This window comes from Propithecus coquereli, unplaced genomic scaffold, assembly GCF_000956105.1.
Source record: "Propithecus coquereli isolate 6110/MARCELLA unplaced genomic scaffold, Pcoq_1.0 Scaffold119, whole genome shotgun sequence".
In the NCBI taxonomy this organism is placed as follows: Eukaryota; Metazoa; Chordata; class Mammalia; order Primates; family Indriidae; genus Propithecus; species Propithecus coquereli.
Window position 1 is genome coordinate 2054802 of NW_012135969.1, and position 26300 is coordinate 2081101.

General features: G+C 46.5%; 1 protein-coding gene across 1 annotated transcript in view; it reads left to right on the plus strand.

Moving 5' to 3' along the window:
* MARCH10 (membrane-associated ring finger (C3HC4) 10, E3 ubiquitin protein ligase) overlaps positions 1–26300 on the plus strand; it is a 103034-nt gene that overhangs the window by 13550 nt on the left and 63184 nt on the right. Inside the window, exons 3-4 of the mRNA XM_012659629.1 lie at positions 13953–14124; positions 25639–25797. Coding sequence (XP_012515083.1) covers positions 13953–14124; positions 25639–25797 — 331 coding nt within the window. The remainder of the gene's footprint in view (positions 1–13952; positions 14125–25638; positions 25798–26300) is intronic.

Consider the following 26300-nt stretch of genomic DNA (forward strand, 5'->3'; position numbering starts at 1 on the left):
TCCCAGCAAGCAAGGTGAGCTTCAGGAGGAAGGCCGCTCCCCAGCACAAACACTTTAATTGTTTTGTCCATGAGAATCCACACAGACTCTGGAGATTAAAATAAGAAGTAAAGCCTCTTCAAGTAATCTACAGTGGCTTAAAAAGTCAGAATGTCCATCCATACGTGAGGGCAGGAAAGGTCTAGAACTGTGCTGTCCAATGCAGTGGCCACCAGCTGCATGTGACTATTTAACTTTACATTTAAATTAATTAAAATTAAATTTAAAATTTAGGCCAGGGACGGTGGCTCACCCCTGTAATCCCAGCACTTTGGGAAACCGAGGTGGGAGGATCACTTGAGGCCAGGAGTTCAAGACGAGCCTGGGCAACATAGTGAGATCTCGTCTCTACAAAAAAAAATTAAAAAATTATCTAGGCATGGTGGTGCACACCTCTAGTCCCAGCTACTCAGAAGGCTGAGGCAGGAGGATTGTTTGAGCCCAGGAGTTTGAGATTGCAGTGAGCTATAATGATGCCACAGCACTCCAGCCTGGGTGACAGAGTGAGACCCTGTCTCAAAAGACTAACTAAATAAATAAATGTAAAATTGAGTTCCTTAGTGACACTAGCCACAATTCACGTGCTCAGGAGCCACATGTGGTCAGTGGCTGCCATAGTGGACCACGCGGATCTAGAATATTTCCATCATTGCAGAATATTCTATGGAACAACCCTGCTCCAGATTATGGTCAAGTCCCCAAAACAAAACAAGACCCCATGAGCCAGGAGGGGCTTTTGTTTCGCAGAAACTGACCCTGCATAATCCGTAATACAATGCTCTGCATACCACAGCTCCCCTAGCAAACAGTAGCTGCCAGATGACTCAGCTGTCCATGATGGCTGGCTGGATTTGCATTCCGTGTTGTCCTACCACCTGAGTGTATTTGCATGGCTCCTTTCATTACCTATTTATTCATGCTGTCCTGTCTGTGAAACTTGCAGCTTCTCCTCTTTCAAATGGCTCTTGGGGAGTTGCTCTCCCATTAATCTGTCAATGTCAACCCACTGACACCCTTAACAGTGTCATGAAAGCAACCACAGCTTAGGACACAGCATACGTGTTCCATGAGTCATACTTTTAATTTTCTCTAACTGCTGCCTGTCCGTTGTCGGATTCCTTGTGGGTCGGGCCTCTCTCTTCTCTCTGGCCCCAGGCCTGCGCGCTGATGAGGCGGGTCACACACGCACACACTGGTTCTGACTGACACGGGGCCCCACCCTGGGAGGCTGTGAGTCATCTGCAACACCTGGCGTGGTGTTCGTCACAGCCGCCCTCTTGACTCCAGCTCAGATTGTACGCCCTCGAGCTGCACCTGAGTAATAACGCTACTCTGCACACAGCCTCTCAGCCTCTCAGCCTCTCGAGCCGGAGCGTACGTCATGGAGGGGGAATGTGCAGCCCACGGTTTGACAAGTGCGGATCTGTGGGAATTTTCCTTTGAGTTTGTTTTCCATTTGAGCTGTTGCTCTGTTCACCGAGGCAGGTCCCACAAGCCCGGCAGACTCTAGATGCTGAATACAGCAGCGCCCCTCCACTTGTGTCCTCTTCGTGAATTCCTTATTCTGCCCAAGTCGGAATCCTGCAAATGATCTTAAACTCCTCCTCCTTTTCTTTCTGCTCCTCCTCACACTTCACAGCAATCACACCAAAGGCTGACGGTCTTATCTGTTCTCCCTTGACTCTGTCCACTGTCACCTCCCTTTGTGGGGCCCTGTCTTTTTCTTTTTTTTTTTTTTTTCGGTCTGGATTATTGCAGGAGTCATTTCCCTGATCGTTTTGTCTTTACCTTACCTGTTCCAGGCAGTCTTCCAGGCTGCCATAGGAGCGATCCCTCTAGAAGCAAATTGGATCATGATGCTCTTATTAAAAATTCTTCAGTGGTTGCCCATTGTCCTTGGGATCAAGGTCAAACATCTTCACAAGGTGCTCGGCCTTTGTTGGCCTGACCCCTATCTCCCTCCCCAGCTCATCTGACCAACCTCCGTGCGAGGTGCTCGGCCTTTGTTGGCCTGACCCCTATCTACCTCCCCAGCTCATCTGACCAACCTCCGTGCGTCCTCTACTCTGACTGAACTTCCTCTGGGAAGAGTTTCTGGGGCTTCTCCTCAGGATCAGGTGATTTTGCTCTTGTCCCTTCTTTGTATTCTTAGAACACCCTCTGGGGTCAAGTCCACCATGGGGTACGTCTTCCTGTCTGCCCCCTCTCTTAGGCTGGGAGCCAGTCGAAAGCAGGCACTGTTTATGGCTATATTTCCAATGCTAGGCCCATAATAGGATCTCAATGCATGTTGATGGCTAATAGTTGCAAGAATGTTTTAGGAATGTGCACATATTAAAAGTCATAACCAGCCAGAATAGGGATCCTCATGTCACTTGGGGTGGAGAATGCTCTATGACCCTGGCTTGAAATGATTGAGAGGACATAGGTTTGGTAAGACTGCCTATCTGCCGTGGCCAATCAGGCTTGAAGATTAGTCAATTATGATGGACCTTGAAACCCCTGAACTGGTGGGGACCAGAGTAACCAACTACAGAGAGCATTCTTTTCCTGGCATACCACTCTGCGAAGGGACAGAGGGCTTCCTTCATAAAGCACTGAGCAAGCTCCTTTTGTCACAGGTAGTCAAGAGCACAAAGACATAAGAACTGCCAGGTCATAGCTCTCTGCACACAGAGCAAACTCAGAACAGCCCAGGACTCGCTTGTACTTTATAACGGAGGCCACCTCGTTGTGGTTGGACGTTCTGCCAGAGAACTCACCAGACTGAATTGGACATTTCTTTTATGACTAGATTATAGAGTAGTTGGAAAACTGGTGTTTAGGCCCCTCTGCGGGCAAACCAGGGTGCTGGAGGTCTTGAGTGGCATTAGTGGAGCAAACAAATACTGTGTCTTGGGCAAAGCCAGCAGCACTTCATTTCTCCTCCGTTTCTGGGCTTTGTCTGGGTTCTGCTCGGTAATTCTAAAATAGGGCAGGCATTAAAATGGGGAACTGCAGGTTTAAATTGTGAATGCTTCCAAGAAGTCGTCTTGCCTTTTTCAACAGGTAAGCAAGACAGCCTCGTCCTTCCACCAGGGTGATTCTGCCACGTGGCCGAGTTGACACAAACACCGATTGTTATCCCGGCTCAGTGAAATTGTTGGTGCCAGGAATTGGTGGCCTCTGACCCAAAGAGTTCCCCGTGTTAATTGGACTTAGCAGCTCAGAAACTGCATGAGAAATTATAACAAAGTGTCCTTTTCCCTTTGTCGTGTGGTGTGCTGTGCGTTTCAGTTTACTACATTTTACTGAAATTCCCTACTTGAAAAAAATGGTTCCAAGTAATTTTTAAAACCAAAAAACTTGTTAGAAACCATTTAAAATTTAGACATCAAAATTTAAATTTTTTTCAATAGCAAGATAATGTTATTCAGGCACATACCTGTATTAAACATATGGGTGTTATTTTTATAACATACAGCGTTTTGTCCTAACACTTTTATTTTGTTTTACATGGCTTTATTCATTAAGAAATTATAATACAATTATCATTTGTCAATTAAAAACAAAATTTTTAAAATTTAAAAATGAAATAAGGAAATTATAAATCGTCTGTGTACAAGACACCGAGTTAGGTGCTATGGGGATACAGTAATGGACAAACCGCGTCCTGCCCTCGGGTCGTTTAGAGTGTCGGTGAACGAAGACGTGATACAGATGCCTGCAGTTCAAAATGGTATCCGACGCGGGTACCAGAAAGGCAGGGGAACCTGGGAAAGCTTCACAGAGGACGCAGATTTTAAGCTGGATTTTAAGACATGGGCAAGATTTGGGGAGCTGGGGTGGGGCTGGGAGCTGAGGTGGGAAGGGTGTTACAGGTGGGAAGAAGAGCCTAAGTCAAGGAGGGATGGGCACTCTGGGGAAACGGTGGGGGGTGCAGTCTCCCCGCAGCACAGGCGACGTGCATCGGACCCCTTCTCAGAGCTGCCCTCCCCTCCCCTCCTTGCCAGGGAAGCTGGCTCTGCCCTGAGGCTGCTCCCATCTGAACGCTGTTCCTGTCCCTCCCACACACCCTCCTTGGGGCTGGGCTTGGGAAGCAGGAGGGCGTCCTTCTTGCTCCCAGTGCTGCTCCCAGACCATGGCTCCCCTGGCTCTGTGGGACACACTGGTCCACTGAGGCTCGTGCTGTTTCATTCCGCCTTCCCCTCTGCCCATCATCCTTTCAGTCTCCGGCCACTGTCCCTCATTCAGTGAAGACTCCGGCAGGCGACTCAGTCTCTGGCCACCCCATCTCCTGGTCTCCCGCCACAGTCCTTGAAGACTTCAGCATCCACACCCTGGCTTCTCGGCTCCTGACATACCTCAAGTGCCCTCCTCTGTCCCACTCTGCCACCCCCCGTCCCAACAGCGCCCCGCAGGCTGCGTGATCACCCAAGAGGATTCCTGGTCTCCAGGACTCCCAGCCCTGCTGTTTGACCCCTTCTACTGTGACGTTTCTTCCAACTCTTGGGAACCCTGGTGCAGTGACTCCTCTCCCTTTGCCCTGTGACGCCCCCTCTGCACTGACTCTGCCTTCCCGGGCAGCGAGGCTCCGCACTGACCGTCTCAGCAATCCCCTCGCACATTGTCTCTTCTGCGCGCCTCTTGCGAAATCCGGCCCATCCGCAGTCTCAGGGCCCACATCCGGGCCGTGGCTACTTCGGAAGAAGAATCACCCAGCTTTCACCAATAGAGCCACTGGAGGCGCACAGCCACCAGCCTCCTGGAATTCCTCAACGCTGCCCAGTTTCTCGGGTCAACTCTCTCTTCCACCGCAAACCTTCCTCCTTTCCCCCAGTCTTCAGTCCCTCCTCTCTCCCACCTCGCACCACCGTGGTCCTCGCGTGGAAACGTCCTAGGCTTCTTGCGGTGCCCCGCCCTCCCCTCATTCCCGCCATTTCCAAACTGTCACCTGTGCCCGGGATCGAACCCCTCACCTCCCCGGGACCCTCAGCCCACCGCTTCCCTGCCGCACCGTCCTCCGCACCACGGCCTCGCGTCTCTCCCCAAAAAGAGAGAGCAGAACAGCCCTTCCGTATCCCACATCCCCCTCCACTCCCTCCTTCCCCTTTGCAGCCAGAGTTCTCCAAAGACTTATTTACACCGACTGACTCCATCTCCCCACCTCCTACTCACACCTCAGCCCACTCCAATCTGGCTTCCACGCTCGTCATGCCACAGAAATGGCTCTTCGTCAAGTGACTTCCTGGTCCTGGAACGCAGCGGGTCTCCTTCCGTCCTCCTGGAGCTCGGCAGCTGGTGGCCTGCACGGCCACCGGCTCCTCCCCGAGCTTCTGCAGAGCCACGTTCTCCCCGACCCCGGTTCCCCCCCCCCGAGCTTCTGCAGAGCCACGTTCTCCCCGACCCCGGTTCCCCGTGTCTCTGGAAGCGGTTTCTCACTCCCCACCTCTCACCCTCCGCCAGGCTCAGAGTTCGGGATTCCCGGAGGCTTGTTCTCCTCTCACTCTATACCTGGAGGGCGTTCTTCCTATTTTTGTGCCACAAACTTCTTGGCCTCGTGGTGAACTCTCTGCTGCCCCTTCTCAGAATAATATTTTCAAGTACATAAAATAAGATACACAGGCTTTCAAAGGAAACTACTTTTATTGAAATAGTCATCAAAATATTTTTAGAAATTTGTGGTTCTGTAATATACGTGCTTCTTTATTAACACATTAAATAACAAGTGATGGGCGTAAAGGGTATTTTGAGACATCTGCAACAAATTTAATGAGGTGTGAAAATATCTGTGATTTCTATTGGTGACAAAAATCACAGGTCCTACTAATAGTACTGTGGTTTGTTGCCTGCATTCATAGATGAAAGATATGCTTAGGTTTCAGAGGTTAGAGGAAATAAAGATGTCATTTTTTTCCCTATCCAAGTTCATGCCCTGCCCCCAAGAAACCCTGCTCTATACTCTCTCCTGAAGTCATCTCATGCACATTTTAACTGTCCAAGTCAAGATGTTAACTGCCAATGACTACTCCCAAATCTGCATTTCCAACCCAAACCTCACTTTTGATCCCCAGATCAGAATATCTGACTATTTACTCACTATCTCTACTTGGATGTCACAAAAAACACCTCAAACTCAACAGGCCCAATGCCAAAGTACCCAACCTGGGCCTTCATTCTTCTTTGGTGCAGTATCATCAGAATCTGAAATTTTCTCCACCTCCCCCCATATCTAACTCATCACAAGGCCTATCAAGTTTACTTCCATAATACCTTTTTTTTATTTTTGAGACAGAGTCTCACTCTGTTGCCTGGGTAGAGTGCAGTGGCCTCATCATAGCTCACTGCAGCCTCAAACTCCTGGGCTCAAGGGATCCTTCTGCCTCAGTTGCCGAAGTAGCTGGGACTAGAGGTGCACACCATCACGCCCAGCTAATTTTTCTACTTTTGGTAGAGATGGCGTCTCCCCATGTTGCTCAAGCTGGTTTTGAACTCCTGGCCTCAAGAGGTCCTTCTGCCTGTAATCCTAGCACTTTGGGAGGCTGGGGTGGGAGGATTGCTTGAGGCCATGAGTTTGAGACCAGCCTGAGCAAGAATGAGATGCTGTCTCTACAAAACATAGAAAAATTAGCCAGGCATGGTGGTATTGGCCTGTAGTCCCAGCTACTTGGGAGGCTGAGGCAGGAGGATAATCTGAGCTTAGGAGTTTGAGGTCACAGTGAGCTATCATGACACCACTGCACTCTAGCCTGGATGACACAGTGAGACCCTGTCTCAAAAAAAAAAACGGATCTGGCCGGGCATAGTGGCTCAGGCCTGTAATCCTAGCACTCTGGGAGGCAGAGGCAGGCGGATTGTTTGAGCTCAGGAGTTCGAAACCAGCCTGAGCAAGAGCAAGACCCCGTCTCTACTAAAAATAGAAAGAAATCAATTGGACAACTAAAAATATATAGAAAAAAAATTAGCTGGGCATGGTGGCGCATGCCAGTAGTCCCAGCTCCTCGGGAGGCTGAGGCAGAAGGATCACTTGAGCCCAGGAGTTTGAGGTTGCTGTGAGCTAGGCTGACGCCACGCACTCACTCTAGCCCAGGCAAAAGAGTGAGACTCTGTTTCAAAAAAAAATAAAAACAAACAAACAAACAAAAAGAATCTAAAAGAATACAGATCAGCCAATTGGCAGTTTTTATTTCAAGGTTAATGGGTTTTTGAATGTTTTAATTTTTCTTTCTTTATGTTTGTGTTTATTTTTCCATTCTGAGCATGCATTTTTGTCATAAAGAATTATGCTTTACAAAAATAAACCATTGAAAGTACAAAGAGATGATTTCACTGGCAAATTTGCAGGATGTTTTGTTTTCTCCCTCTGAAAGACACAAGCTAAATCTTAAATACTGCTTTATGCATTCCTCTCAGCAACCTTCAGTTGTACCCCATTCGCCATCACATGGACTCTATCCTTTGCTTGAATTTCAGAGTTCCCCACAGTCTGACCCCACCCTCCTCCTCACCTCTGCTCCGGCCCTTCCCCTGAGGGTCATGCCTGCTCGTTGCACACCCTCCACCCTTCCGCTCACGTGCTGCCGCCAGCCCAGCCAGATCCTATTCATCCCTCAAGTCCCAGCACGTGCCACTGCCTTCCCTTGACTTCTCTCCTTTTCCCTTGAGTTTTGACAGCCTTTAGAATTGGTGCAGCCCAATCTGTCACTTGGTTAAATGTTTTTTTTTTTTTGAGACAGAGTCTGGCTCTGTTGCCCAGGCTAGAGTGCCATGGCATCAGTCTAGCTCACAACAACCTCAAACTCCTGGGCTCAAGTGATCCTCCTGCCTCAGCCTCCTGAGTAGCTGGGACTACAGGCATGTGCCACCATGCCTGGCTAATTTTTTCTATATATTTTTAGTTGTCCAGCTAATTTCTTTCTATTTTTAGTAGAGATGGGGTCTCCCTCTTGCTCAGGCTGGTCTCGAACTCCTGACCTCGAGCGATCCTCCTGCCTTGGCCTCCCAGAGTGCTAGGATTATAGGCGTGAGCCACCACGCCCAGCCTGGTTAAATGTTTTGTATTTTGCTAGTAATGCATTAATCTTGTTTCTCCCATTGTCAGCTTCTTGTTTTTATGGTCCTTCATGGTGCCTAGCATGGAGTTGAAGACATAGTAGGTGCATATGATGCTTCTCAATTGACCTCCATGTTTCATGACCTATTATTTTTAGCAGGAGGCATTTTGGTGAATGATCTCCACTTGATGGTCAAGCCCTCCATGTGTTCATATGCTCCTCTGAGCTAAAAGGAGAAAATGAATTCAAATAAAGGGTGAGGGAGAAATACAGTGAAGCAAAACCATACCTGAAAAACATCCAACTCAAAGGCAGTTTCAATGTGCTACTAAACACTACATTTTAGTGTTCAAAATTTTAAAACCCAACAATTTTCTAGCCACATACTGCTTCCCTACCCACTGCCCACCACATAAAACTCCATCCCTACTACAGCCAGAGAACACGGTGTGCAGGTATCCCCCAGTATTAAGAACCATAAGAATGTGTGGTTACCACATATGTAAACTGAAGACTGATTTCTGCAACACACAAAGGATTAATTTGCATTATAAGAAACACCTAGCAGGTGTCAGAAAACATGTCATGCTTGTCATTTCAGTAGCTTGCAGCACTAAGGTTCGTCTGGTGGCCATTCCGTAGTGGGATGGATAGAATCTCGAAGCAAGTTCTGAAGTCCCACATGCCTCTCCTTCGGAGAGCAGACCCAATGGTGATCAAACATTATGAAGATTTTAATTACTGAGGCCGCTGTTGCTCTCAGGTCAGTGCCTCAGCCTGGGTCATTCCAACTTGCTAGTACGAAAATCAGAGAAGCCTGAAGGCAGGAAAGAGTTCTCTATAGAACAAGAAGGTAGAGAGAGGTGCCCACAATAATTATACACGTGGCAGCCCAGCTGACTCCAAGACGCATCTTGTGGCAAAATGGAGAGCAAAGGCATCTGGCAATCATCCTAGTCTTACCTGGGCCTACCTGGCAGCTGCGTCTTCACGGGGGAGGGATAAATCAGCGTCAGCAGTAGTTCGATTCAGGTGGGTGGTACCTGAGTCCAGAAAAACCAAAAATTGTCCTGAACACATGAGAAGGGTTTTGCTGCTCTAAGATCTTTGTCTGGACCAGAGAAAGTTTAGCCTGCTCCGTGCTACGACAGCCCTGAGTATAGAACGTACTTATATTTCTTGACCACGTAAAGGCATCTGTCCTATCCAGAATGCTATTCGTACAAGCTGCCCTCAATAAGGGAGTTTTGGGGTTTGAGGCACAATTTGAATGTGGACTTTGGACTGAAGATACTGAGTGCACGCACAGTCGCTTGGTCAGCCTTCCCAGGTTGTCACTGTGTGTTGAGGTTCACTGCCTTGATCACCGTCTTTCGTAATCTCAGGACACTAACTGTATTTCAGATGTGCTCAATGCACAGGCTTTCTTTGACACCAGCTTGACACTACTGCTTTCCTCTTCCCTACTATCCACAGCAAGCCATCCCCTGATCTGCACTTTGTCATAAGATCCTCTCAGCTCCATCCCCCATCACATGACACAGGGCAAATGCGGGTTTGGTACACATCAATCAGAATTGAGTACGCCCCTTTGGGGCGGGGGACAGGGCTGGCATAGCAGTTGAGAACCAATTTCTCTGGTCTTAGAAAGGAGCCTTCAGACAAGAGTTGGAAAATAACTTCAAGTCTTTTCTGTCCCTGACTGCTTTAGTCTACTTGTTCTTCTGATCATCTCTGTTCATTGTCACCATTTCTGAGTCAATGTTATTTGCTCCTAGTTTTTAAGAAATCTAGTCATTCCCAACATTTCTGAGGAAATGCATCCTGATTCCCAACCATTGTGTCTTCATCTTCTAGGAGATCTAACTTGAACCACGATGTTGTTACTAAGTCATCACTTCTGTGCCCAGTGCTACTTACATTCCCTAATTAAGGAATTAATTTCTCTTTCTCTTCCCAGTATATCTTTCTCTGAACTTTTGAGAGGGCCAAGGCCTTGGGCAAAATAATATCTCTGCTTTATTATGTATGATGCCAGAAGAGCAAGTTGGGCATCTTTGGGAACCTTACATACAAAAATAACAATACTCCAGAAAATATTGATTAATTTTGTCAATAACTTATTTTAGTTAACATGGCTTTATTATGACTTCGATCAGATTCCCAGTGGAGAACTTAAAGTACACTCATGTATCATGTAGGTTGGGGTTTTGTTTTGTTTTTTGTTTTTTTGCTTCTTTAATGTCTAGGGCTTTGATTTTGAAAGATAAAGCTGGGTTTTTTCCCCCAAAGGAATAGCAACATGCGTTGCCTCCACCTCCAAGTGACATTTCAACTTAGGAACATATGGGGAAGAAATGAAAATTGTAATACTTTTCAAAATTACAGGAGAAAAAGACACAATTTTAGAATCAACTTTAAATAAAAATTCTAATTATTGTTGATAATCTCTAAGTGTTGTTAAATATTTGCTGTTAGAGTTTTGCTATCCAAAAAAAATGACACCATATTTTCTTAAGACTAGATAAATTTCAAGTGGCTATTTATAAGACTGTCACAACTTATACACATTGGAAAAGAAACCAGTCCTGCGTAGGAATGAACCCACCTCTCCATTCGTACCTTTTTAGAATAGGTAGAGTCCAGTGGAATTTTTCATTTAGGGCCTTTGGCTTTGGTTTCAACAGCGACTAGTTAATGTTCAGTAGTTAGCTAGTTAATTTTTAAAATGGCCAAACATTAATGGCTAATTATAAAAGCCAACACTTGTTACAGCCTTACCAGGTTCATTGCCCGCTGCTCAAGAGGAATCCAGTACCCTGAGACTGCTGGGGTTACAGCAGAAAAAGCATTTAATATTGCAGGTACCATGTGAGGACACGGGAGGAAGTTCTCAAATCTGTCTCCCCAGGAATTTGGGAGAAAGCGTTTTGAAAGATAGTTTGGTGGACAAAGGGCTAGGCAATTGGGTCTGCTAATCGGCTGGATTCAGGGTAGAACCATAGGGGTGTAGTAATTGTCTTGTTTGCTAAGTCAGTTCTTGGGTGGGGTTTACAAGACCAGTTGAGTCAGTTCCTTGGTATGGGCCACTGGTCTGGTTGGGTCAGTTGGTCCACCAGAACACAGGGCCAGGAAGATATCTCAAAAACTAGCCTTAGGTTTCTCAGGGGTGATGTTATCTGTGGGAGCAATGAAGAAAGCTAAGAATCTTTATGACCATCAGCTATGTGACTTCTGAGTAGCGATTATAGGAAAGCAAGCTGGGGAACAATGGCTCGTTCTATATATATTTCTCCTACCACGGTTTCCACCTTGTGGCCCTTTATTAATTTTATAAAGGGTGGTTTCACACTTATATGGCACCTACTGTGTTATATGTATATAGTGCTGTTCTAAGTGCTATATACATATCTTAACTCATTTAATCCTCACAAAACCACCAAAAGGTATTGTTCTTAGAAAATCCAAGATGTAGAGAAATGAACTAACCCCCTGTCACGCAATTACTATTAATACACGCAAGAGCTGGGATTTACTCCCAGGGAGCTGGGCTCCATAGTCTTAAATCCCACACTTCAGTGCCGGAATAAGTTACTACAACTTCCCCCACCCAAGGATTATTCTCCCCAGAGGATATGAGGGGTTTTCATGGGCGAGGATAGATAGAAACAGCTAAGAACATGAGAGGACGTGAATAAAGACAAAAACGTGTGACTGATTTAGTTAAGATTACTCAATGAGGTAAGCAGAAAAAAAATCCATTAGCACATTCATAAGTATTACAGTTCTTGCCATTGTGGTTTCAGTTTCCAACTGACAAAATACCAACTTCTCACTGCAATTCCTGGGCTCTTAAGAATGATTACCACCTGGAAGTGAGGTTGATGGAACCAGGAACTAAAGAAGGATGTACTTGGAATGCAGGTGCACCATCTCATCTGTAATAGAATGGTTTAATAGGCCAAGCTTGGTTTCCTCTCCCATGCTACTAAAGGCCTGAGGTTTAATGAATGGGTGAAGGAAGGATAAACAGCTTAATACCCCACCCAGTAAAGAGTCTCTTCACTAAGTCCTCCCAATTCGCAACTGCCTGGGGTGAGCAAAGAATTCCAGCCCCAACTGGGGGTCATGGAGACGGAGCCACTAATATTAGCCAAACCTGCTCTGGAGGCTGCAGCCCCCGGTGTTGGTCATCTTAGCCTAGAGCATCCTTCCTGCCTTTCTGCTGGCCAGAAATAAAGGGCTGGCCAGCAGGGCCCTGTGTGAGCAGAGCGCTCAGCCAGCTAACATGAGCTGTTTGTGTTGGGCAATTTGTGGAAGAAATTCTTGGGACCCAGTTCCAGGACTGTGACTTCCAATCCCTAATTACAATGACAGTCTTAGGTGTCATAATTAAAATGTGCCCACATTTCCTTTTCTGAGAAGAGAGAACCTATCTCGTGTTCAGGAATGATCTAATGTTTCATCTTTGACATTTCAGAATAATTTTCAAGGATTTCTGTTAAATTACAGAATCGAAAGGGAAAGGGGAGAACAGTCCATTCATTATGTCCTGTCCTTTTCCTGTCCCTTTATCTGAGGGTGGCCTGTTTTCTGAAAATGTACTGAGAAACAAGAATCATTTGTTCGAAGGCTGTATCCAAACTCTAAATTTAAAAACATGATTTATCATCTTGGAGGATAACGATCTGTCCACCTGTAGATTTCTATGGACTTCCTTGTAGAAGACTGACAAATAGGGCACATTTTTAGAGTTTAGTTTGTCTTACGTTGCGCCCGATAATTCAAAGACATTCAGAGTGTTTTCCTGCGTCCGGAGCCTGTGAAATGAAAATACCACAATTGCCAGGGGAACGATGAGCAAGATCAGTACAAACTGTGGCAGTCGGGGAGGTGCCGGGAACGTTAATTTAGCACTGTGTGTCTGCAAGAGACCACATTCGCAGGGGCTTTCCAACACTGGACTAATGTGCAATGTCGGAAAACTTAGTGACCCCCTACCCCACCCCAGGACTGGAGAGGGAGAAACCTAGTGATTTTGTTTATTGCAGAATGGATAGCCTAGCAAATCATACTAACACCAGGACCTAAAACCATAAGGCTGTACTTCAATCACCCTTTAAGACCAGGTTTTTAATATTTATACTGTTTCATCATTTCTTTGGTAGTTATAAGTGTGGTGAAGTATAAAACTGTTGAATGCCTGGATAATTTTTACTGGGTCTGCAAGGCTGTATTGAGACAGTCTGACACTGCAGGAGTCATGATTTGTTCGTGCATAGATTTATACTGACTTCTTTATAGAAGACTGACAAGTAGGGGACTTTTTAAAAGATTAGTCTGTCTCACGTTGTACCCAATAATTCAGAATATTAACATTCAAGTCTGATTTAATCAGTCTCTACCACACAATCTAAATTTCCTTTTCATTGTCAAGTATATGATTAATACATGGAACATTTTTTTCTCATCTTTTGCCAAAGTTGTTCAAATACCAAACAGCAAGAAGTTTAAAAGCACTGATTTTTTTTTCTTCTGCTTTTATGTGTGGTTTCATGAGCTATTTATTGGTCATCAAATTAATTAAGGGTCAGAAATGCATTCTCTTCATAATGTTCTACAAAACAGACTCATAGAAATGTCTTCTTTTCACAATGTTCTACCAAACAGGCTCATTAACTTTGCTTTTATTTCTAAATTGGTACACCCGATCCATCAAAATCTCACTGGCAAAAGGGTGAGTTGAGCATGGCAGGAGGCTGCAGGGTTATTGCTGGAGGGTGGCAGGGTGTCACTGCATCTGCCTCATTTCTGTTTTCTCTGCCTAGCAGAGGTGACCTACTTGGCCACTGATACTCAGACACCTTTCATTTTCGGTAGAGTTCTAGTGAGGAAGATCCTCTAACTGAACCAAGATCATCTACCAAGGTATCTCCAGTTAAGTGTGATTCCAGACTTCCAGCAATTGACCAAACATCAGTCAAGCAAAAACATAAAAGTACAATGACCCCAAGGAAAACAGAGAAAGCGGGCCCCAGCAAACCCTCTCCAGGTGAGTCACTGGTTTACTGAAATTTACAAAATCTAAAATCCTAGTATACAACATGATGACAACGATCAAATTGGTGGTATCGGTTAAACCTAGTGTCCTCCAAGCGGCTAATTCAGGTTGGAAGGTCGATGATCCTATGCAAATGACAAAATTAATTTCAGCGTAATACTAGGTCAAAGAGGCGTGAATTATGCAAAGTCACTGTCCACGGCCCACATTTTCTGCCCAGTCATTTGCTTTGTGTAGCCCCTGCCTGGAATTGCTGCCATTTCATCTTCTTTACCCTTCTTGGGGATAAAGGCATTTGGCCCTAGGTATCAAGTTTTATGACTCAAGCAAGAACATGAAGAGAAGTTTTCAAACACATCTGAATGGCATAATTTATAGCCGAGAGAGAAAGTAATAAAGCTCTCCAGTTCTGGATTTGTCCTCTCCGGGAGAAAAGGAGCTTGATAAATCCTCCCTTTGTGCAATTTGGTAAATAATTCACTCTTCAGCCGCCTTTGAAGCAAAGACCAGTCTTCTTGGGGCAGGACTGACTTCCTAATATCCAGAAAGGGGCTAAAATCAACTGTCCCTCGGGCTCATCCCCATCAAAGCCATGGTCTGTAGGACAAATGTGATTCCTCAGGGAGCTGATGTCTAAGTTGAGCTAACTAGGCGGGCAGGTCTGCCTTCTGCTTTGCGGTTGAATGGAAAGGATCCAAACTATTCCTCAGAACAATTCGTCAGTAGCATGCAATTCATTAACACCAAATCACAGCTACTTTCTAATCCTAAATAGCTCCTGTCATGCTACCGGTCCAGTTAAGTCTTAATGCATTTTTTGAACATGGCAGGTTTCACTCAGATTAACCACCCACATTCTGTTGCTTTAATGAGTCAAAACCAAATTGACTTCTGAAGTGATGTCCTCTTAGGCCCTGACTCTCGCACCTTATTTAATGAAGGGAAAGTGTCATCATAGTTAATTTCTCATTTTAAAGACTTTTAGTAGGGATTAGGCTTTTAATTCAACTGCTGAAGATTGAAATAGGGCAGATATGGTCATTCCGCAAATATTTCAAACTATAAGTTGTAATTTATTGAATTGAGGATGTTTTTAGTTGCAAAAATTTGAATTTAAGTCTAAACAGGGCAACTCCATTCTTTCAATATAATATTTAGCCTTTTTGCCAAAATCGGGGAGCTGTTTGCATAGCTCTGTCATCTGTGGAGAAAAATCATTACATTGAACCGGTTAGGCCCACCTCAATGATTTAGTTTGATTAATACAGATGTTTTCCAGACTGAGCAAACTCCATATATGGAACTTAGAACATTGACAAAAAGAGGGAATTGATTCACTTTACATTCTATAAAACATCGAATTTGAAAAATTACCAGACTGAAAAACACCAAGGTTTGGGCAAGAGAGCCAAGTTAGCAAAAAGATGTCTATTTCATCAGATGAATTACGTTACTCATAGTAAAAGCCTTTACAAACCGCCAGCTTTGTCATTGTATTATGGCCCCAGACCATGTCCAAGAGCCATGTAGCCGAGAGCCGGACTGTGGCCTGGCTGTCCAGCAAGCATCGCGATCTTGGTGATTCATGGCAGTTGCCACAGAAGCTGAATCAGTTGTGCAGCAATCTGGCTAGAAACAAAGCATTGGTGTGTTAAGATCCATTCGTGGTACATGTGTAGACGCACCCTCGGAATTCCCCAATTAGCATAGGGAAATGAGAACCTAGAGACATGGCAAGAATTTAAGCTGAGGCTGTTCAGAAAAAGTTGAGTTGGAGTTTGGTGCTGGCATAATGCAGACAATTCAGATACACACCCTGCTGTTTCAGAGAGAAAGAGGATTTGGTATGTCAATTATCTGGACATACTGATCTAGCTCACTAGGTAAATTCACAGTTTCTTGCTTTTCTTCACCTCTGTAGAGAGATATTTTCCTAAAGCATTTGGGGGGTAATTCGAAGTTAGCAGTGAGTCATCAAAACTTCTATCCATGTCAGACCTGAGATTCTGTGCAAAATTGAAACATCAAACACAGTGAAATTTCTTTGCCACATCTGCCTAACAGGCTAAACCTCCATACTGTGTTATGCCAGACTTTACTGAATAAAATAAGATCACTGAGGAATGTGGCTCGACTTACTGCAAATTTACGTAATAATAATCTATGTCATTAAAAAAGTTTTTTCTTGGGTGTGAACTGCCACCTAGAACCCCTAAAACAATTATTTGCAATATAGGAACTATCAATGCCCGTTACAGATAAATTTATAATCAATAAGGCATCAGATTCTCATTGTTCTTCACACTGTTAGAAGGAATTCATGCATTTAGATCAAGTTCATGTATTCCATGAAATTGTTTCTAGATGAGTTGCCTTGTGGTGTTCCTTGCTCTTTCTCCATGCAGTGGGGTGTGCAGTTTATGGGCAAGTGCTTAGGAGTCAAAATGCTTGAATTAGCATCCGGGCTCCATTTCTTATTTGTTGTATACCTTTGGGCAAGTAATTTCTCCATGCCTCAGTTTCCTCATCTGTAAAATGGGGGGAGCATGGTAAAAACAGATCCTACCTGCTGGGGTTGCTGTGAAGACTCGATGATAAAATCTATGTGCAGCCGTTGGAACAGTCCTGCCACTGTAACTAGTCAACAAATTATAGCACTATGATCTCTAGCACATGAGAGCGGCAGTTAGTAAGGAGAATGCACTAGAAAAGTTTGTTTTCTTTGTCTTAAGGTCCCCCCACCCCAATCTTCTTTTCCTTCACAAAAATCAGAGTTGTGTTTTTTAACTCTCTAACAGAAATGCAGGTACAGGCACTTTTACAAAACTCTTGAGTTTCCAAAGCAAAGTACCAAATGGAAAAAGATGAATAACCAGAAAGCAATCACCAAGCCAGAGATACGCTTTATCTCCAAAAGGACATGGAAAATTCAGGCAGTGAGTCAAGACCCAGCTGGGTCTTATACACAATTGATTCAGAAATCCCACTTCACGACCAAGGGGATCGCTGGTGTAGGGTGAGAAGCCTAGCACGCAAGGTTACATGCTCTCGTTTCAGACTTCCATACGGATGGGTGAAGCGCAGAGCAGTCGGCAGGCCCAGCGGGTGCGGGGGCACAGGGACGTTCGGGGAGCTGTGGTGGCCTCTGACTCCTGCCTACTCTCCAGACCTCTCCTGGCCCTAGCCTGAGTTGGAAAAGAGACGCCTCTCCTTTCCAGGACATGGAGAGGCATCCAAAGGCCATTGTGCTGTGAGGTTCTGGCGCCTGGAGTCCTAACGAGCTCTCTACCCCAGGGCAGGCACGTGGGAAGCGAGTGTGCCCTCTCCTGCCCTCCACTCGCACCTGGAGCTTGGGCATAGTCCCCCTAGTTACATGCCAGGAAAGCGGATCTGGATGACGTCCTGGGAGGCTGCTTCCAAAATCTTGCCCTTTAAAACAAAGCCAAGTGTTCTGAAATTATCCTCACTTATTATTGAGTTCAACATTAGTCATTACCAGATTCAGATTTGTAGGAGTAGCAAGACTTTTCAGCCTTATAGTGGATTATGGTGAGTACGTGTTCTTGTAAAACTAAGAAAAAGCAGGGAATTCAGATTTTAAAAGATAAACATCAAAAATAACTGTGGTCTCATTTGTGCTGGAAAACATTTATTTGAAGAGCAGCCTGGAAGAGAAATTTGAGGGCAAATCCTAAATCTTCTTAATTCACCTTGGAAATAAATTCTACTGAAGATTTTCTCTGAAAGGCTAAGATTAATGGGTTTCCCGGCAAGCACAATTGGTGTCCAACAACTTTCCAAGCTATCTGCCCAAGTTAGGGAAAAAAAGTGAATACTCCGATTTTTATATATACAGTCCATTTGTGCTAATGTTTCTGCAACAGAGGGGTTCAGGGTTGTCACAGAGCCCAGAATTTGACATCCTGGCTCAGAATCCTGTTTCTACCATTTTATAACCCTAAAAATGTGAACGGGCAACTTCTCTGAACTCAGTTTCCTCAGCAGTAAAACGGAGTTATCACCTACCTTGCCAGGTAGCTAGGAGGATTGCAACCCCGGATACAGACTAGGTTTCAGGTAGGGGTTAATGCCTAGTCTTTATGAAGCCTGCTCCCAACACCACCTGCTGCTCTGGGGTTGCCACCTCGATTAGAAAACTGCTTGACCAAAGAAACTTTAGTTTGAGATGTAAGAGTGGTTATAATTTGATTATTAAGAATGTCAACTATTGGGGCATCAGTGAAGCCATCCATTTATCCGGTACCTATGGGGATGTTAGCAACCACATCCACCTGCCCCCTCCCCGTCCCAGGGTGCATGATACAGGGCGAATTGGTTTTCTCAGCTGTCACTCACTCATTCAGCACTGCACTGGCCGCATGCATACCTGCGGGCACCGGGGAAACCAAATATACAACACGCAGGACCTGCCCCCCAGGGGCTTACAGCCTAGCGGGCGGGCGAGACACCAACAGGAGCAAACAGTACGGTGCTCGCCCTGACCAAGGTGAGTTCTGAGAGCTTGTGGGCAGGGCCAGGTGGGGTGAACATCCTGAAGGACAGGGGACTTAGCCAGGTGAAGAGGGCAAGAAAAATGTGCCTGCCAGGAGATACTGAGTGTGCAAAGGCACAGAGGAGAAAGGGAGCAAGGAAGAAGGGGAGAGACAGACAGACAGACACAGAGGAACTACGCATAGTCTAGAGCCTTGTGCCTCCAAGTGTCCCCAGACTAGTAGCAGAGGCATCACCTGAGAGCTCGTTAGAAATGCAGGACCTCAGGCCCAGCCCAGACTTACTGGCTCAGAACCTGCCTTTCACAAGACCTCAGGGAGATACACACACCCGCTGGAGTTTAAGAAGCTCTGGTTTAGGGCCAAGTTACAAATTAGGAAATGTGGAGTATAAAGTTGAGGCCCTACAGGTAGGCAAGGACCAGGTCCCCAAGGGCCTTAAATGTCATGCTGAAGGCGATGGAGCTTCAGTCATCAAAGGGCTCTACACAGCGAAGTGACGCAATCAAACTGGCATTTTTAAAAGCTGACTCTGGCTGTAGCATGGAGAAGGGGCAGGAGGAGGGTAGGGGCGGCTAGACACAGGTGAGAGACCAGACAAGCAGCAGCTGCAGCCAGCGGCACAGGAAGAAAGGAGAGCAGCGTGACCCGGAGCAAGAGCAGAGGGGAGAGGGCATGGGCCAGAGGGATGTTTAAGGAAGTAAAGTTGGGAGAACTTGGTGACTTGGCTGCAAGGATAAAGAAAAAAAGGAGGAATCAAAGAGAACTCGGGGATCTGGCCCCGAAAACTAGGCCAATGGAGGTCGCCGTTGCCAAGGCTGAAAAAGCAAGGAGAGGTGGGTCTTCTGTGGGTGTTGTCTGAGGTACAGCAGGCAGCCAGGTGGAGATGGCAGAGGCACCTAGGGACCCAGGGCTGCTGCTCAGCAGGCACCCCCCGCTGCCGGTAGGAATCCGGGGACAGTGAGTAAGCGGTGGTTGAAACTGCAAGAACGTGTCCCTGTGAGCATGGATGGAGTAAGAAGAGGGAAGAAGAAGGAACTTTGGGAGATAAGAACAGTTAAGGGAAGAACGGGGGAAGACAGCTATCAAGAGAAATGATCCAAGAAGCAGGAAGCAGGGCAGGAGCCCCTGAGGAAGAAAGGCGTGGATGTTTACTTGAATCGTCTGCAGTTTAACAAGGACCGAGAGCCTGCTGTCATAGGGGATGGTTTCCAACTGGACGGTTACAAAGACAGCGTTTTAGAATTGGAACTGATTTCAGCTGCAGCACTTCCCAAACTTCTCTGATGATAAAAATTGCCAGGAAGGAGCCCACAAAACCTCATTTCAGACAAGCACTACAGATGATTCTCATCAATAGTTTGAGCAACTGTCTCAGAGCCTTGCTTCTCAAACTTTAACATCCATGAGAAACGCTTGGGGGTTTTGATAAACTACAGATTCTGCATGTCTTAGATGCTCCCAGGTGACATCCACGCTACTGGTCTGTGCGCCACCCTGGGAGGGGCACAGCTAGAGAAAACACCTGTCTCATTTTGCAGATGAGGAAACAGGTAAGCCGTTGATTCAAGGTGACCCAGCTGCTCAGTGGCAGAGCTGGGATTTGTCAGGCATGAGGGGCTAGCTCTGAATCATGGCTCCAGCAGGTGCTCCTATTCTGCCTCCACCGAGGCAAGACTGGCGGTTTGTGAGGTTAGGGAACAAATCAGTACCTTCTCTTGGACGCCTCTCTCATTTAACCTGCTTTCCTCCCCTCAGCTCCTCTCCCTTCCCGGGATCCCAGCAGGATCTCTCTGCTTCCTTCCCTTTTCCCAAGCTTCCTTGTGCAGCAAAAGTCCAGATTAGGACATGACCGCTACCTCCTAGCAGGGGCAGCTGGAGGATGGGGCGGGGACAGCCTTACCCAGGTGAGACCCCACAGGCCGCCATCTGTTGCTGCCAGAACAGCTCATTAGGCTGGCTGTGGGGGGTGAGAAAGGCCCAGGCACTTCCACATGGCCCTTCAGGACATTCTTGGGAATGTACCAGAAGAACTTCCCTACATCTGTCAGAGATGATTGGTTGGAAAAGGTTGTGATGATGCCACTTCCCCTGGTTAACTCCTCGGTGACTCTGAGCTCTAGGCCAGGTGCCTCCTGGGCAGAAGCCAGGCCTGCTGCTCCTATGACACCTGGAGAAGACCCCACTCCCACCCCCGAAGAACAATTTTTGAGTTTTGATTCATTCACAGACCTTTTTTTTTCACGTCCTTCCCACCATGAGTGCTGCTTCCTGATTGCTCTTTTTCTTTTGTGCAGGTGACAGCAGCGAGCACCCCCTGTTCTGTGTTGAATATAGCCCTTACTGCTCCGTCTTTGCTTTCTCCCCTGTCATGCAGCCCAATACCAATTACTGCTGCCTCGTCCTGCCAGTAGTGCCACCTGCCTCCCCAGTGGCCCAGGACCCTTCCCCCTATCTCCCTCCGGTTACCCTTCCCACCTTCACGAGCCCCATTTCCACCTCCCCAGGGCCCTTGCCCGAGTCTCCAGCGGCCCTGTGCTACTTCCCTGTCTCCTGCCCCACCCCGTCCGAGACCCCTGTGCTCTGCCTGAACGGCCCCAGGAGGCCCAGCAGAATTTACCTCATGTGGTAAGTTGCCGTTGGCACAGCACACAGCGCGGTGGAGCCAGGGAGAGGGACTGCAGGCTTCCAGAAGGCAGGTGGACAGGACAGGGGCCAGAGGCAGTGCCACGAACACTACCAGGAGGTGTGGTGTGCAGGGGAGCAGGAAGACGGGACAGCGCTGCCACCTCACTCGGGCTCCACCTTCTAGCGCTAAAGGAGTGAGCAACCAATAAAATCCCATCCTTTCTGGAGACTCATTTGATTTCTTAACACCCATGTCTGGCACCCTGTGGGATGTCACCACCAGAAACTAAACGGGCCCTTCTGTGTCTGATCATGCCCTTGGCTGTGGGAATGTGCGGGCGCCCAGCCTGCCCTGAAAGGGTGGCACCCAGGAAGGTGGCTCTGAAAGCGCACACAGGAACTGAAAGCCCGTTCAGAACCACTCTGACAGGGGACAAATGAAAGGGCTCAGTCGGTGTTTACATTCCCTTTCTTGCCTACTTATTAGGCATTACATTTCCTAAAATCAAAAATCCCACCTCCTGAGTGCCAAAATAAAACATATTTATGGTACATAATTAAGCTTTAATTAAGATCTCCTCTGGGCATGTGAGACAACACACATTTCTAGCACACTCCAATAGGCAAATAGTCACAGCCCACGTTTGTGACTGTACAGAAAGCCGCCTATTACCCCAGGGTAAGCTGTCATTCTTCCCACTAGCCAAAGGAAGCAATAAACTGTTCAAAGAGGCATCTCTCAGTTGGAATCTCAGCCCCTCCTAGGCACCAGGGATCCCAGTTAAGGTAGTGTGGGGGAGGGAAAAAGGTTCACAAATTGTATTTTCCTCTTTCTCTTTCTTTTTGACCTTGTCTGTCAAGAGCTGTGTCTGTCTCTGGCAAGTGATGTGAGGAACTGAATAAATTAGCAGGAGCATGGGATTAATGTGGACGGTTGAATGGACTTGGTTCTCAGTTGTCAGAGTCTTGTATAAATATGAGATTTCTATCTTCTTTTCCTTTCCTGGTCAAATTAAGAACTAATCAGTCAACAATCGTGATTTCCCAGCATTGTCAGGAGAACTGAGGCAGATGCCTGTTATCTAAACAGCTATTTGGTTTCTTTGCTATGAGGGGCATCACCTTGCTCAGATACTGGAAGGAAGTAGGGCTGTATGTTGTCCAAAGTGAACGACAGTCTTCCCAAAATTCGCTGACAAACAGGATATTGAGTTACCTGGCAATGAAACTCCTGAACATAAATGCCTTCCTTTTCTGTAAGGAAAAGGGCTTGTCCTGCTACCTGAAGAGGAAGCTATATTTCAACTCCCAGTGTAAATATGACTTAGTCTTCCTGCAAATTAATAAAATGTACCATGCCATGGTGAGGACCCTTCTTAGAAAGCCACCAAAGGTCTGAAATTTGGTTCACTTTTCATGTAGGTAAAGTGATTAGGAACTTGGTATACAAGTTGAGTGTTTGAAACTCTTAAATCCATGTACACACAAACTATGCAGTCTAGGTCACCTCATTTGTGACTGTGATTGCAGACAGAAGAAAAAATATTTTTTAGGAGTTTGCTCTCTTTAGAATCTAAAAGGTATCAAGGGAAGAAGTCAGCAGTGCAGCCAAATTAGATTATAATAATCGTTCAGGTCATGAGCAAAATGTCTTGCTCATCTTTGTGAACCCACAAATTATTACATAGCAAAGGCACACAGGTATTTGTTGAACAAATTATAATAAAAAGAGTTGCTATTTGCCTTTTGGATTTTATAAAAGAAGGATCGAATGAGAGAATCAACCAGAACTACATAGGAATAAAGGCTACCGAATAAGTTATTCTCACCCTGTGAAGCCTGCATAATAGTCTCTGGTCAAATTCAGTTCTCTCGTGAGAGTGCCTTCAGAGTGGTGGTCTTCATTGTGGTCGAAGCAGCAGCTATCATTTTTAGCCATTAATACACAACAGACACCAAGTTAGGCCATTTATGTACATGATTGCTAAACTTTATAATACCAAGGTAAGAATATTCCCATTTTACAGTTGCAGAAACTATAGACAATTTGAGGTTGAAATTGCCAAAAGTCAGAGGATCCTGCCTACACCAACAGCAGTGATTTCTTCATTGCCAGGACTGGTAAAACAATCTCTAGTTGTTCAGGTTTATTACTTTAGTTTGCTGAGAACTTGATTAGAGGGCGCATAATAATGGTTTTGGAAAGTGTTTAAGAGATTTGATGCTTTGAAGGAAGCAGATTTTTGAACAAGAGAACAAATTAAATAACCTTTTGTCTTAAGCTATCTTGGGTCTTCTGCACAGCTAAACATTTGTTCTAGTTTTGAAGTTCCCCTGTAGTTTGGGCTGAAGACATCTTCTTGAGCCCTGCAAACATACTAGGCAATTAACATTTGGCCTGCACCACAGTGCAAGGCAACACATAGACTGGCTAGGAGATGGTCCGCATCCTTACGGAGCTTACAGTTGGAGAGAAAAGACATACACATTAATCAATTTTAGAATATTTAAATACTAAAGGCCATAAAACACCTGAAAATAAGGGTTCTGGCCAAAGCAGAGTCAGAGCAGACTTGGTGGAGTGAAACTGGGAACAGATCTTGCAGGAGCTGCTGGCTGGTGCAGGCTAGTGGGGAAGGCCCTCTGGGAGGAAGGCTCACTCCCTGGGAAGGCATGTGATGGAGCAGAGAGGGGCGGCACTGTGGGCAGTGTGAAGTTCTGCTGCCTGGAGCGTGGAGGAAATTTGAGCATTCTTCTGGGTTCCTGCCAGGAATCAAAGTGAAATCTTTACAGTAAGGACCTCTGGGCCAGGTCCTGGCTTTCGGGACTTGGCCTGAGCCCCCAGCCTGCCCCTTCCCTGGCCCTCCCTCTTTCTTCCTCAGTATCTGAGAATCCCGCAGCTTCCTGTTCTGTCCATCAGGTGGAAGGCAGGAGGCAGGACTTCCAAGAGCTGAGGAGGGATGGGGTCTCAGGTGATGAGGGAGAAACCTCTGGATTCAAGAAATGCGACTTTTGGCATTGAGGGAATGCTTCCCTCCCTCCCCTCTCACTCCCTCTTTGGTCACTGAAATCATGTCTCATCACCACCCTGCACCCCCCAAAGAATATATTCTCATTTTCCAGAGAGCTTCCACTCCCTTCTCACCTTTCTGGTCACACCCACCAGTTCTCTGGGCTCCACCAACTTGCCCTAAGTTGACCCAGCAGCTCCCGTCTTCTAGTAACTTCCCTGTGGAGCATGGTCCTCTCTATCTTGGAGCACAGAAGGCGCTGCCTTCCCATCCCGGCCGTCGTATTAAATTAGGCTTCCTGGGCTGCCAAAGAGAAAGAATTTTCATTCCTTTCCTGCATCTCGAAGAAAACTATTCCTGCAGACACAGCTTACACGCTGGCACACACATCCAGTTGTCTGCACGTGCCAAGGCAGGCTGTGCTCTCGCATACGAGTCGGGGACCCTTCCCAGCTTTCCCCCATGTTGCCTGCTGGCTGCGTCTGTTTGTGAAATTTCTAAACTGTCTAAAAAGAGATGAGCCAGGCGCGTGATCTTGGGAGATTTAGTCCAGATATTCATGATTTAACTGCCTTGCGAACCCAAGAACTTGTAGGGATTCATGGAAAGTACTGAAACTTTCTGCCCACATTCACGTGCACTGATGCTAAATGCATGTGAAGAGGAAACTTGAAATTGTTCATACTCATTAGCAACCTAATTCAAAATCTGAATTTTAAAAAAAAAATGTTCGTTGGGAACTCAGCCCCCAGTAGCGCCCCAGCTACTGTCTTCCTGTGAGTGTCACCCCAGCACCATGGTGGGTGGGACATAGGAAAGAGAAAAGGTGTGTTGGCCCCGGTGCGGGGAACCTTTCTGTAAGGCCGTGTCTGCCACTAATAAACAACCCGAGGAAATAAATACGCAAGTACAAAATACACTGTGATTCAAACCTGGGTGAGCGTCAGGGAGCAGCGTGTCCCAACTGAAGGCTCTTGACAGCTACAGCAGGTCCACACCAACACCTGTGGATGGGAAGCTAGAAACTTCTTAGCGGAAGGAAAGATCCCTGCGGACTCTGCATTGCAGGTGTCATGGGTGCTCCTGAGTGGTGATAACGGCCTTGTGAAGAGGGTATTACTATTTCCATGTAACAGGTGGGGAAACTGAGGCTTGAAGCGGTGACATGATCTGCCTAAGCTCACATGCCTACAAGGGAGTGGAACCAGGTTTCAGATCCAGCTCTTCTCTGTCCTCCTGGGTCCATTCTCTTGACAGCACTCCCCACCCCCATTGTTGGGCCCTTCAAGCATTCTTAAGGTGGGAGATATTTTCCTGGTAAAAATGAATTATTGAAAAGATTTTGCACCTTTCAGCAGCCCAGGCACCAAAGATTTTATCAAAGAAGAGGAGGCCAAAACTGGGGAGGTTGACAGTCAGCCCAGAAATGCACAACCCAAGAGGATCTGGGGACAAAAGCAGACAGAAGCTGCAGCTGCAGTTGCCGGCAAAGGCACTGGCCCCCAGGGGAACAGGTAAGGCTCTGCGCTCTGGTCCAGGGGGTTGGGGGGACTACCTTGGGCTGTCGCCTGGTAAATTCTGTATGATTTTTAGACACTTGTGCCTTAAAATGAAACACTTAAAAGGTTTAAAAGCAAACTATTTGAACTAGGGAGTTTTTTCCTCCAAGAGAGCCTGCTGGGAAAGAAAAGGGAGTGGGGGGCATTTATCTTTCGTTTTTCTCTCGATTATTCCACGAGCGTGACTGTGCGTGGTATGGAGGGTGTGCCAGCCACGCAGCTTCCAGAGGGGGCACTTGGGTGGCGGGTGGTGGGGTCTGGGGAAGGCGGAGAAGCAGTCTGCAGCTCTGGGGATGTCTCATCGGGCCACAGTTCCCACTGACCCCCCAGGAGGGGAGGAGGAAGGGCGTCCGTAGGTGGCAGACTGCTCACCTCCCACAGACGTCTCCCCTGTGATCATGGCACTCACAGCGGCAAGATCGTAATTTGTAAGAAATAACATCAAAATGACGATGTGC